The 14555-nt window shown below is 35.1% G+C and overlaps 2 protein-coding genes across 12 annotated transcripts in view; both read right to left on the bottom strand.

Moving 5' to 3' along the window:
• The window catches only part of LOC134847966 (sperm flagellar protein 2-like), a 584566-nt gene that overhangs the window by 338342 nt on the left and 231669 nt on the right, over positions 1-14555 (bottom strand). The window lies entirely within an intron of this gene.
• LOC134848003 (enolase 4-like) overlaps positions 1-14555 on the bottom strand; it is a 66494-nt gene that overhangs the window by 5156 nt on the left and 46783 nt on the right. For all 3 annotated transcript variants that reach the window (XM_063865335.1, XM_063865334.1, XM_063865333.1), the window contains one exon: positions 11184-11251. In XM_063865335.1, coding sequence (XP_063721405.1) covers positions 11184-11251 — 68 coding nt within the window. The remainder of the gene's footprint in view (positions 1-11183; positions 11252-14555) is intronic.

Below are 14555 nucleotides of genomic sequence, written 5' to 3' on the forward strand. Positions count from 1 at the left end.
ACACCAGGGAGATGAATAATAGGAATAAAAGGGCGCGAAATTATTACCCCGGCAAAATTATTATAAACATATCTCAAGTACCTATTGAGCTATCTCCCCCCCACGCGAGAATGGGGGGGAGATTGCTCAATTGATCCGGGAAGTAGTAAGATTATCAGGGGGAATAAAAAGGAAAAGAGCAAAATGATGGAAGATTGAAACCAGGGTCCCAGACAAACCAGAGATAAGCCCAAGGTTACTCGGGTAGTAGTTTTATTTTTACACTTTTTCACACACAGTCATTCATTTTGGGTTTATTTTTAGGATTTGCAGATACCTTTTGGGTTTTATAACACTGTTATCATTTCCTTCCTAATCAGATTAAACCCTGGTAGTTTTGTTGCCTAGTCTGAAAAAGTGGGTCGGTCTATATGGCGATGATGTCATCTTAAGGAGAATTAAAATAAAACGCAGACAGTTTAAATCAGGTTTTCTACAAATTCCCAGGTCATTTTTGCGACTAAAATGGAATACAAATCAGTGACTTCATTTTCACGGCTATTAGTTGTACGAATTTATCCCTGGTTTTGGGTACAGTCATATCAGGTCTAATAAGTATAATAAGAGAAGCTGAAAATGGAATGTATATCAGATTAGAATATCCTCAGTAAACGGCAGGTCAAAACGGAACAACTAGACCACAAAAAGACACTTTTCCTAAAATTAGTCAGCTGCACTTCAATTTATTGCTTCCACGTAACTGAAATACTGCAAATTGCAGCATCCAGGTCTTATACATTTTTTAAAACAAAAGTTGGAAAATTGCGGTAAAAATATGCAGAAAAAATAGGACAAAAAGACGGAATAGCTAATACTATTACTATTTAACTTTTCCTCCCCTTCTGTATTTTTTGCCTTCTAGTATCCCCTTCACCGCCGCTCACTTTAATATAATCTTCCTGTTTTTGTATTAGCGGTACATCCCCCCGAAGAGCTATAAAATGTTAGCTGTCTGCAGAAGTAATCCCGCTATCTGAAGATTTTCCCATTTGTCCAATCAGACACAGAGGGGGACTAGGAGGGGAATGGAGGGGATGAAAGGACTCTTCAGGTGCAGAGAAATACACAAAATTTAATTCCACTTTTAAACGAGTCATCAATCATTGCTATTCGCGTATCACTAAGTCGAACGCTCCCTCAGAATACAAACTGGGCCAATTATAACCCGAATTTTCTTTTCGTAGGAGAGAAATTATAAATATCACAGCCCAAAAACTTTTGTGTAAAACATACACTCAACATTGTCACAGAAAATTCAAAAAATATCTAACGTTGGTCATTTCCTAGTTTAAAAATTAGTCTTAGAATTTAATTATTCAGAATCTTTTTGGCTTTGAGTGTTTTAAGGAAGCGCAAGAAAGCTTAGGAATGTACCAAATTATAATATAAGAAAACGGGATAAGTCCAAGTTGAAACAATAAAACAGAGTTTTAACTGAGATATGAAACATACTGCAATACTATTTTTGGCTCAGACTTCTTAGGCTAATTGCACATGTAGGGCTTAAGAAGTTGCGATAAACAAAAATCTCAATTCCCTTCATCTATCCCAGGACACTTCATAGGCACTATAAATATTCACAAATACAACACAAATTGAGCTGAATCAGACTCGATCTAGGCACCTCTTCCTATTACTTGGAATCCCCTGCAAAGCGGGAAATTGCGCGACTAAACAGGAAAGCGAAGTGCGGGATATGATGATTAATATCTCAACTGAAGAAAAACATCCCTCACGTGAGCTCACTTCACTCACTTAGACAGGAGATTTTTGAAGAAAAAATAAAAATTAATATAGACAATTTCAACTAATAGACACGCACGGGAGGCGTGTTTACACTAAAAGCAAGCTCTAGATGTCTTTTTAACTGCAAAATTGTCATTTTCCAGAGATGGAGTGGCTTGCTTGACTTTAAACTTGAAACTCGATTCTCATTGGCTGAAATGAAAAGATGGACATGTCATTGGATCTGCGGATGACTAATGGGGATACTAGAACGAGACTATTCTAGTTCTGCTAGAGTAATTACAAAAAGCAACTTGAGTTAAAGGTGAGGAAATGATGGAAGTGGAAAACCAGGGAAGGAAACCACATTCACTGTGAAATAATGAGCAAGATGTTATTCATTTACAATGCTGCAACAACATTAAATTTCAATACCAATTTAATCAGGTCCCTGGATGTCTTTGCTGCAAAAAAGCTACTGAAACTGATAGTTTTCGTCGAAATTGACAAAATTATGTAGCTCGCAATATAGCAATATTGATATCTTAAACCAACATGAATAAACTATTTTTCCTTTGTTACTAAATAAGTCGTTTTTTGAATGAATGGAAAATGAGTTAAACTAATTACTAATAGATTAATCAACGTCTAAAAATAGTAAAAAGAACTCTGTCTACTCTAATGATGTAATATGAAAAACAAAGATCCAAATAAAAGTCAAAAAATTAATCATGATATATAGTTATTGTTTGAGCATACTCTACTAAATTTCCTCCAAAAAACGAGCAGAAATATTAAAAAAATCATTCCCAAGAAGGCGCTAAAAAATTTCGCAAACTTTAGTGCAAAAAATCGCTTAAACGTAAAAAAAATCTTCTTATTATAAGCCTGCTCGCTCGCTTTATTCGCTCGGAAGTGAAGTAAAAATCGAAAAATTCAAACCGGTTTTTCTCGACACTTATAAATATTATTTTACATTCTGTTTATGTCTTTCGAGCCATGACTGAAAGGGCTTTAATATGATTTATCACTCAGTCTTTTCCGACGATTATTTGAGGCACCTGATTTTGCATGGAAAACAAAAAAAGTAGGACAAAAACTAAAACGCCCTAAAACACAGTTCCTCCCTGCTTTCAGTTGTCGGAACAATATTGCGTTTGAGAGTTGTCAACTCACCGCGCCTCAAACCTCACTTCCTCGGGGTATTTTTCACAGTGTGCGTAGCAATAACAGGAAAAATTCTGTGATAAGAACCAAAAATTAGCTGGTGGGCGCACAAGTGCAGAAGGACCCGACAACAATCATCGATTTTTCTGCTCCAACCACTTATAAGTTTTATCCCACTCAAAATCAAGTACCATGAAAAACACCAGAAAGAGTCAAATGATATATTGTATTGATGCCCTTTCAGCCCTGAAACGAATGACCTTGAAAAATTGAAAAGTTTTCTCAGAGGCAAGAAAAACCGGTTTGATATTTGTGCTTTCTAACCTAGCTTCAAGCTATTTATAAGGATTTTTGAAAAATTAATGATAGCATAAAAAATTTTAATGAAGCGGAGAAAAAATTTATTCAAAGCTTCATTCCGCACTTCCTAGGCAATAATCAAACCATTAAAAAAGATCCAAAACAAGAAACGAAAAGTTTGATTTTTTTTCCGAATTTTTGTTCTTTTTGAGTAAATTGTAGTGAAAAATGACTAATCAAAAAGGCTTTCATTGTGTTCCTCCCATCACATCACATGGTTAAAAACTATACCAACTTGAAAAAAGATGATAATTTAAGTCGCAGAAATATGGTAAAATAAGCATCAACAAAGCATCAAAACGGTAAAAAAAAAGACAAAAAGACTCTTCCTATTCGCTTCTCCAGTGATGAGTGAAAATGCACAACAGAAATCCGACCAATTTTCCCGATGCTGAAAGAACATTTCTCAAAAATCATTTTCGCTAGCGTAAAAAAATGAGTTTTCATTTAAAAAAGACCCTATGACCTTAAGTGTAAAATCACTGAGCTCATTAGCTCTTAAAAATAACGAAGAATCAGATGGGAGAGTAACTTACAAGCACATGAGAAATCACTACTTTTGGTAAAACATAATAAAAAGTATACTATACACATAATCAAGGAAAGCCGTTGCTGTGCAAATGGGACAGAATTTTCCAACCAAATTCTGACACACAAAAAACTAGCCAAAAGACAGTTGGAAAAGAGTCAAGGAACGCAAACAGACAGCAACAAAAGCTAACTTATTTGCTGAAAAACAACTGAACTTGCTGAACTTCAAACAAAAATATGCTCTTTGAGTTTCAACAGCAATTTATGACTAGAATTGTTTTGATTTAAAAAACCCAGTTTGAAAAACTGGATTAGTAGGAAAAGTTTTATTCCGCTGGAAAATCTTACAATTAAATTCCACTTTCGAAACTAGATATCGACCACGTTTTATCGCGCCATTTCAGCTTTCACAATTGGAGAGTGCATTTTGCCTACCTTCTAGAAAATGCACATGAATTGAACTCAAAATGTGCATATATAACTAAGGGCATTAATATGTGCATTTATAAAAATGAATGCAATTTTTTTTCATAGAGCATTTTAGACTTTTCCGGGAAACAAAAACGAAAAAAAAGTCACCACTACCGTTCATCGATTCTCAGAAAAATTAAAACAAATTTAAAAAAAATTTTCGCACTGTTGTCTGAGCTTCTTGTTATTTTCGTGTTCTAGAGAAGGCCCCTGAATTAGGACAAAGTTCAAGAAATATCGCTAGCTATAGTTAAATTAATATTACAATTCGGATGCCAGCCTTTCATCAAATGTAGTTCAATTTTATGAAAAAATTTAAAAAATTCACGGCACCGAGAAAAAGTTTTTGATATTTTTTAAGAATCCAAATGACATCGAGTTCACAAGCTAAGCAAACTATAACGAACACGTTCGAAAAATTATAAAAAGTCAGCGTTACAATTATCGCTGACTATTCTGACGTCGATAGATCTTTAAAATTTTGTATTCTTTTAAGTGTTTTAGACATAATACTAAGCAGATTCAGAAGCAAAAAATCTCAGACCAAATTGACCGATAGTTTTTGAGAAAGTTGGTTGTGGAATCTAAATAACGGCAAAACAAAGCTGCGCTGACACATCGAATCACCAGAAGCTACCTATGGGATCGCTAAGACATTGCGGAAGAAATTCAAACCGAGCCAGCAGCCAGATCTCATTCTCTATCCGCGAGTGTGCGGAACAATAAATTCAAGAACGATAAAACCTTTTTTGTTTTGAAGAAAAAACAGATAGATCATCATTTAATTTATCGATGGCACAGTTTTTTCAAAAAAAAAATTGTTCATGAATGTGATAAATAGCCAAAACTTAATAATCGGCGCTCTTTGTTCGATCGAATACCTTGATGTGTTGAGCTTAATTCTCATAAAAACATCATTAATTTAACGTCGAAACTTCAAAGCAGCCATAATAAAAGCCGTTACTTAAGCTTTCAGAAGAATGAGAGTTTGAGTACAATATCAACACATAAATCATCTATAGGTCAGGTGGTCCATTTATCTAATACAAGAGAGGGAATTTCACCTAATTCACTTCAAAAGTAGCCGCCACCTAAAAGAACATCTTAAGACCGCGTTTGAAAGCTCTCGTCAAATTAGTTTCAAATTATTGCGGCCGAATATGTCAGCTTTTGCTTGAAAGGCACTTGGAAAGGAAACTCGCGATAACCTAAAACAGTTAAACAATTGAGCGACCCTGACCGTTACCATTGATGATGGCGGATCAAGGGGCTTTGAATAGATGCTTATGATGACAAGCCCTTCTTTAGACACAAAATTATTCCCATGCTCTAAACACTATTTAGCCTCCAAAAAGCGAAATTCGCAATCAATTGATAGAAAACGCATCTAAAATTAATTTCTTCTGAAGTTTGTTTTTTATGGCTGCAGATATTTGCAGAGCTTCAAAAATCATTAAGTTCGATCTGAAAGAAGATAAATATTCAAAAAAAAACATCTTTGCGCACCGTTATTTTTAGATGCGTACCTTTTATTTTTTTGAGCAAACAGGATAAAAGTCGCGCCATACGTTATATACACGTTTCACTTTTCCCCTACATTCAAGAACCGACAGAAAAATATGAAAGACCTTTTTCAAACCTTTTCAAGAAGGAACTCGATCAAAGCAGTTATTGAAACTGCGCCAAATTAGGATATATGGTCGGAAAACAAACACTAATTTGGGCAATATTCAGCAAATAAGTTCAAATTTGCGATGTTGCTTGAAATTCTTGACCTGGTGCAGAGACCTGGTGCTTTCAACGCCTTTTAAATCAGCACTGTCCTGAACGATAAATTGAACCCTTGGGAAAAAGTGCTTACAGTCGACATTACAGAGACAAATTTGTTAAGTTATCTCATTATTGTGAAACATTCTCGCTTTATCTCTTAAACTAAACTGAAAACTTAAATTAATTGTTTCAAACGTTTAGCTCCAGCAAAATAAATAAGCTTTTTGACAAGTAGCTGTAACCGATGTCGTTTCAAGATTCGAATTCACTTCAAATTCGACGCACTTTGCTCTGCTGATTGAGAGTTGGGGGTTGAAATTGGGTCGTAAAAATTAATGGCTTCCTGAATCTGCGCAGTAATTTATTGGGTCAATATATACAACAGGGTCAACTGATGTTTTAAGAAGCTGCGTTTTAGTAGTGATAAAAGTAGCTTTAGTTGAGATGCGAACGTTCGAAAAGGGTGAGGCCCCATTTACGGACCTTATTTCGCCGGAGGAAAAGCCTGTGGTATGTTACAGTTAAAAAGGAGAGCCATAAAAGCGAATGGGAGCGAAGTTGTTTGAAATGGATCACAACAGCAATTTGGCACAATTTATGTCAGCGATAAATCGGAGAAAACGAATCCGATTATACCATGTTGCCAAAAGAACCAAGCTTACCTATTTATGAGCAAGACTCATTTTGTACCCACAAATAATACCTACCATCAAATCTAACCCAATTCGATCACATCTTACCATTTTCGAACACGGCCCAATTTCCATAATTGGATCACGTTTCAATTCCTATCAGCCCGACTCACATAATAGATTCTCGGAAGCTAATTTCAAAGATTCCAAATCGGGTCAAGACAAATAATCAATTGAACCCGGTTGAGAAACTGGAATTTTGTTTGCAAAATGCCCTAACCTCTGTTTCGTTAATATAAAACCCTAAAGGTAGTTATACAAAAACACATGCTGATATTAAAGATCCTTTCAAGTTTTTAAAAGCGTCCAAATGTTTGAAAAACAATAAAAATTGCACACACTGCTTCAAAACTTAGAAAACAATGAACGCCTTATTTAGTCTCACAACTTTGAATTCATTTCTCGCTATTTCTCAAACGTTTGAAAAGGAATAAATTTGATGTTTTCAAAGCAGTAAATTGCAGCTAGCCCAGTCGTCGACCAAACGGAAAACAGGTGGTAAAACTGTTGTCTCCGTTTAAGCCAATGATTCCGACTGAGTTTATCCGTCTAGGCGTTAAGTAGGCGAGGGACTGGAGTAATTGGACCCTCAGCAGCTTAAAGGGGGAAGAGTGTGGAAATTATTACAACTAAGACGAGTGTATCTAGCCCATTATCAATTTAATTTCCTCGAATCTTCAAAATGAAAGCGTGCCTGCTGGGATCTATTTAGGGCGACTTGTTTTCACGCGATAACAATCTTCGTTCAAAGAGGCGAGGGATATTTAGAATCTGTTATGTATTTGGATACGAACTTAGTATATTAATGCGATCTAGCACAGAAACAGGACCCGAATCAATCTGCCCGGACCTATCTTGCAATAACAATGAATTCAAGAAAAGTTGAACTAAATGATTTGCAAGCAAAAAAATAAAGCTTTGAACGGTACATAAAGCTTTGCAAGAAACTGTTTTCTCGTTACTCAGAATCTTTAAGTACTAAAATATCGAAGTCATCATGATTCTTTTGAAAATAATTACGATAAAATTTGCTTGTCAGTACTAATCACTACGATTTCAACTTGTAATCCTAAAAGAAACAAGGACAGCCGGTTACTGCGCAAGTATTGAAGAAAGTTGGTCCACATTATGCAATAAAAACGTTCGAAAAAGTGAAACAATGAAAGCCGTTTACTGGATAGCCGGTTACCATGGTCTTTAAAAAACTGCAAGAAAAATGAGTTTTTTTTTCAAATTAGTGTAGTTGTTTCTGCGTGGTGTGATAAAAGGATCTGACGAAAAACTATTATTTTGGCATATTCGACAGTCATAGTAACACAGGCAAACAGGACAATAGATGTTGAAGAAGGATGACTAAAAACAAAAAAAAAATTCAATATTTTAACTAAGTTTTTGATTGCCAAAATGGCATCAAAAATCTCCAAAAACTAATTTTACTCGATTAAATTAGAATAAAGCAAAAAAAGGCTATTGTAAGCGGCCTAAATTTTTTTTGCAACTTGCAAGGAAAAGTTTTTAGTGTTATTCAAGTGACATGATTGAAAAGCAGATTATAATATGCTTGTAAAACAAATGAATAAATCAATTAAATATATTATTTGAACAAAAGACCAGAATTTAATGTTAGCTAAAATTCAACAACTATTCGAATACCAATTCGAATACGAAAAACGAAAAGCAAACAACTATTAAAAAAACTTAAGAGTGTAAATAAATTTCCACGGCTAAAATAAGCTATTGTAAGTCTTCAAACCTTCTTTGGACAAACCTCATGACCTCGAAATCAGACCAAAAATCAAAAATTTCAAACCGGTTTTTCTCGACACACACTTTGAAAAAGAAAAACACATGGCCTTAAAGTTATCTGAATTTCAAAAACAATTTATGATTGAAAATTTAATGATAACCCAATTGGAGAAAACTGGATCATTAGGCAAAACTTTGATTCCGCGGAGAAATCTAAAAGTTGAACTCCACTTTCGAAAGTAGAAGTCGATCACGTTTTTTATGCAAATTCCACGTTCGTTTTTAGAGAGTGCAATTTACCTAATTTTCAGCAGATGAAATTAAATTGAACTCAAAAATTGCACATATTTTTTAGTGTACTCATAAATGCATTAATATGTATGAAAGTACATCTTCTGTAGTTATTAGAGCATTTAAAGATTTTTCTTGAAAAAAAATTCAGCAGCACCCATATGAGAGTATTCGCTATGTTCATCGACTCTTACTAATGTAGAACATCAGTGCTGGGTGTTGATGACTAGGCGATCTATTTTCACACCCACTTATGACTAAACGGCTCATATCTGTTGCCATGGTAGCCCAGTTTGCAGGAACTATCCTTCCATCTCGGTGTGGCAAGATCAGTGTCAATTATGCCCCTTGTACATAGATCGCTCTAATCCCCTTTGGTTTCAACCTAGCTGTAGAAGGGAAGATTTAGCTAGTTAATATAAACAGACACACTTAAGGAACGCTTAATTGTTGTCTAAAGTAGTCACAACTGAGGAGTGTTTAAGACAGACATATCGGCTACTGGGATTTTAGGGATTAGCTGGAACATACCAGGCCATAAATAGATTTGACGCTGGCTGTTTCCAGCGCCGTCGCAGATTTGGGTCAAATGAAACCCTATAAAGTACAATTTTGGCACATTTAGAACAAGCCTGGAAGACAACAGATATATTTAATCATTCAATCAGCTGGATTAACCGCTACCTGCCACAGCTTTTCCCAAAATACCCAGCCAGGGCTGGCTAAACAATCCGCCGGTTTTCCCAGGCGGTCTGATTTCAACTATTGCCATTCACTGATTTATGGGCCTATCTGTTTATTTACTAGAAAGTGCAATAATAAATAGTTTTTTGAGCACCGAACAAAGAACGTGTTAGTTTGAAAGCTTGTTTGAGGCTCGCGGGCGATCACTTACCCTATGTATAAACAAATAACACATAACCTCTATTTACAATAAATGGCACTGTATTATCATTATATTTAACAGGAATAACTTAGCCACCAAGTTGTCCAAAAAAGTGTCTTTTTTACGAGTCTGGAAGTACTTGCGGTTTACACACCACCACACTCTTGTTGTTTAACTTAATTTAACTAACACAGCAGTGAAAACTACAATGCAAACACTGCTATGTAGATAAAATTGCCAGGTCTGAAACCTACATGGATTTAAGGCTCTAGGCTAGCCAAATACTCTGATAGCCGAAAAAAACTTATGCCTGGATAGCCAAAACTTCAGCTTAAAATAGCATTAACAAAAAAAACATGTCAAATACACGGCATTGGCAGGTAGCAAACGCTTGCCGCGCTTTGTTTAGATTCGCTTCATGTGGTGTAGTATCGGTGAACCAGCTTTCACTGATTTAAACTTTTCTGTTAACAGAGCACTCTGTTTTGGGTGCGTTGGGCATCTCAAAAACCTACTCTAGCGACTAACACCATCGCTCAAATCAAATAAGAGACTTACCAATTGCGCCCAAGTTCAAACTAGTCCGGCTCTACACCTATCTCGACCTGTTTACATTTCCTTAAAAGGAGGTGAGCCTGGGGCGGATTAAGCTACTGGGAACAAACAGGAAACAGGGCAGACTGTTAGAGATTGGGACAGAGTTGGTATGTTTTTAATTAGCACGGTTGTTCTCTAAATAGACAACACCGTCTGATATAGACCTCAAGTTCCGCGAGTAGTGTTTATCATAAAGGAGAAGCATAATATTAAGTTGGCTTCAAACAGAAACAATTCAGTTTATTAAACACACTTCAAACTCGGGATTAGTGTGTCCAACTTGTTTCAAAAGCAAATCCAAGTCCAATCCAAACTACCAGTTCAAATCAAACTTGAACTGCCTTAAAAGGAAACCGTATTTGGGTCAAAAAGAGGGAGACAAAACCCATGACTGCAAAACACTTCAAATTTCATGCTTATTTTTTTAATGATGATTCCTCTCATTTACACCAAACTCAGCCGACCGATTTAAGAACATGAAATTCATCAAGTATACGCGGTTGAGCAGGCAAATTTTCGAAAACAGGCCAAAAACGGTGAGCTTTGGTGGAAGTGTTGACCAAAAATTGCGTTTCTCAGCGTGCTCGTCCTTTCAAAATTATTATCAATTGGCTCCAAAATGAGCGCTTACAAAAAGAGAAGATTCTGTCGGTCAAAAATTGAATTTCCAGAAACAGTTCCAAAAAGGAGCCTTAGGGTGGTGAAACAGTCGAAGCTCTGAGAGGGGCATCCATCCACCCCTACCTTAACCCGATACTTCATTTAATAGTTCATTTAAGATCAAAATTGTAAATATGTATTTGTCTTTCTACCGATGAATGGTTCTGGTACACACTTCAAACGTCGGACTAATATGCCCAACTTAGCAGTTGTCAGACAGTTCACTTATTTTGAGACAGTTCACTCACCAAGTCTACTAGAAGGGTGTCGGTAGTATCTCCAGGAGATGCAGACAATACCAGATTCAGCTTCTGCTCTGAAACAAAACAGCAACACACCTCTTTGCATTTTCAACATGAACAACTACTACATAAGAAACAAGAGAAGCTGGTTGGCGTGCCAGAGGCACAGAAAGCATCGACCACGATCACTTTACAAACATTAGTTCAAAAAAAAAGAAAAAATATATATAAATTTAGTTTTTATTTTGTTTTTCAAGGACCGAGTGGAAGAGATTTCTGTTATGACTTGAGCTTCATGAGCAAACAAAAAACCGCATAAACGTACAAATTAACATATAAATACAAAATAACTTTTCGTAATTATTAAATTATCCCTCGAAACTTAGAGTAAAGCAAAGAAAATTAAAAAAGATATTTCTCATCAGCAAGAAAACTTGTAAATATCAACCGAATCTCGATTGAACGGGTTGTAATGCGATGAATCAAATGAACTCAACTGAATACAGCTGCACAATGAATAACCAAATCAAAGCAAGCTAATAAACGGTTGTACGACCACAAAAGCTTTTGACAAAATAAATTATACTATTTTTTTTTCAATTATGACATATTTTTATATGAATAAAAAAACTTGAAACATTTTACTAATGGTTTTAATAACGTCTAATATAAACTTTTCATCGGTGAAAACAGCTTAATTTCTACATAAGTGAAGCGTAACTTTTCGCTCTGAAGTAAAACAAATTCATTTTTTTGACACCGTGAAAAAAAATTCAAAACCGTATCACAATTTGAAAATTTATGCCAAACGAACTCATCTGAGGTAAAAAAAATTTAAAAATAGCCAACAAACAGTTGGAAAAGCGTCCATCAGCTCAAGAAACCTGGAAAAAATTGATTTTTCGAATTACAAAGACAAAATTGAATATCATGAATGACTTTTTAAACACAGAGGCAAAGCTGAGCTTTGCACCACTTGCGATACAACGTAAATAGCAGTCCAAGCTAGTAGACAAAAGAAAAGCCACTAAGTCCAAAAACAAACCGAAAAAGAAACACAACTTGAAAAATTCGAAAAATTGTTTGGAATCATGTTCTATTTGCATGTCCAGAAACACAATCGACGGCAATTAATGATAAATAAAAAAAAACTATGAACAAGCGGCAACTGAGCCGATGAAACTTAAATAAGTTCCCGTAGAACCGGTAACATAATTTTGTCATGAAAAACTTCGAACTATAATTTCTATTCTAAGAATGTAAGCATTGTGTGCAATCCGGAATGAAGCATAAAACTTATGTTTTCTTTGTTTCTTTGAAATGACCCCAAATTAGGCCACTAAGCCAATAAAATATAAATCGAAATGATTTAAGCCCAAAAAAGTTTTTAAGCTAAACAAAACAAGCACAGCAAAGTGTACGAATGCTAGTAAAATTAAAAACTGCAGGAGTACTTCAAAACACTGAAATCATCTAAATTGAAAATTACGTACAAATATAAGCAGATTAACTATAGGCCGACATTCTTTTGGAAACGAATATTTCAAGTTTGAAAAAAAGCTCGAATTCATTATGAACCAGGATACAAAAGATTCTGTTAATTAAATTGTTAAACAGAATATATTGCGGTTTGATAACGCTTGCTAATCGCAAGCTTAATTAAGCTTTTTGATAAATCTTAAACTAACTTTGAGAAAACTGCAATCTATAACTTTTTATGCCACCGAGAATTCGGAAAAAATACAATTTTGACGTAAGCGTTAAGATAAAGGTCTTTCACAATTTTCGGGCCATTAGAACTTTTCTTTATTTGAGAACAAAATATGCACTTCATTCAGCAATGGATTGAATTTGAAAAGAAATCATAACTCAAACATTAATTTTTCTTGGCTTCATTAAGAACTGTACTCACTCTAAATTGGAAACATAGCCATCAGACGGTTTTAAAAAGAGTCAATGAACTCAACCACAAAAGGAAACCGCAAACAATTATCATTTTAATGGGCATTTTGCGAATTAAGAATTTCGTAAATACATCAGGCTAAAGCTTTTGTGAATTGCAACAATCTTCAATGATTGACACTTTTTTGGATAAAATTAACTGAATTAGAGAAAACGGGATGAATGGGGAATTGTTTTTAATTCATTCTAAATTCTAAAAATAAAAGCCCATTTCTGAAACTAATTAATTTGGCAAAAAAAAATCCAAATATCGTTTTTTTAAGTTTTAAAAACTTTTGGACCAAATAAATCTGAGAACAATTTTTAACTTGACTTCAAGAAAATATACTTCAAATTTCATAGCTTTTATTAGTTTAAAATTACTGAAAGCAAATTCTTTTTTTTTGAAACTCGTCGGAGATCCACTTTGGAGCTTTATCAAAACTCTGGAGAAATACAGGCTGAGTTTCTATTATCGCCGAAGAAACCATCATAATTGGTTTATTCCTGTAGGCGAATGCACGAATGTGTTATAATTCACAAAAACCCAGGTCAGAACTTGCTTGGGTTCTTAAATATAGCAATTTTTTGGACAGGCGATCTGAGGTAAAGGTCGTTCGGCTGTCAGTCCGATGTAGATGTAAAGGTCACTCTACAGCGCCCGCCCATTTTTAGTACCGACTCTGCTCGACCTCAATCCCGTGTTGTTTCTAGCGGTCAAACAAGACGATCTCAATCGATAACCAATTACAAATATCACTGCGTCTGTATCCATTTCAGTTATCTCAATTGATCTCACAACCACACGACAAAAACAGCCAACTTACATTTCTATAAAAACGATCACGTTTCAAAATACAACACCACATTTACCTCCTAACTAGGCCAAACAAACAACAACGTTTAACTTTGGAATCTGTTAACAGATTAAAAACTTCCTTTACAGCAGAACTCAAATACATGCAAAATAAAGTTCAAAGTATGCCCTCCATATTCCACGCAAATACTCCTCAGCCAATTAACCTATACCAAATCAAATGAAAGTAACCTATTCATATTTCATGAAATAAGTTCACCAGAATTTAAACAAAGGTGAAACTCTTTGACCTCTTCTACTGAGTTACTTCATTATTTCCTGTAGAAATTGGATTAAGTTTTTTTTTTAAAATTCAATATTCACATACCCCCCCCCCCCAAAAAAAAAACTCAGTTATAAGGGATGCCCTGTCATGACTACATTAGGCCTTAACGTAAACTACTAAATGTGCATATATTTCGCAAAAGTTTCCCCACTTCCAATCTGGCTTCCAAGTTTAACTGATTTCAAAAACAGCATAACTTGCAAGCAAATCACGAAGGTAAATTAATGAAACTACTACACCTACGATATCAAACATTATCAGAAATATCAATCCGAAAGTAGCAAGCGACAACAAA

Source organism: Symsagittifera roscoffensis, chromosome 6 (assembly GCF_963678635.1).
Source record: "Symsagittifera roscoffensis chromosome 6, txSymRosc1.1, whole genome shotgun sequence".
In the NCBI taxonomy this organism is placed as follows: domain Eukaryota; kingdom Metazoa; phylum Xenacoelomorpha; order Acoela; family Convolutidae; genus Symsagittifera; species Symsagittifera roscoffensis.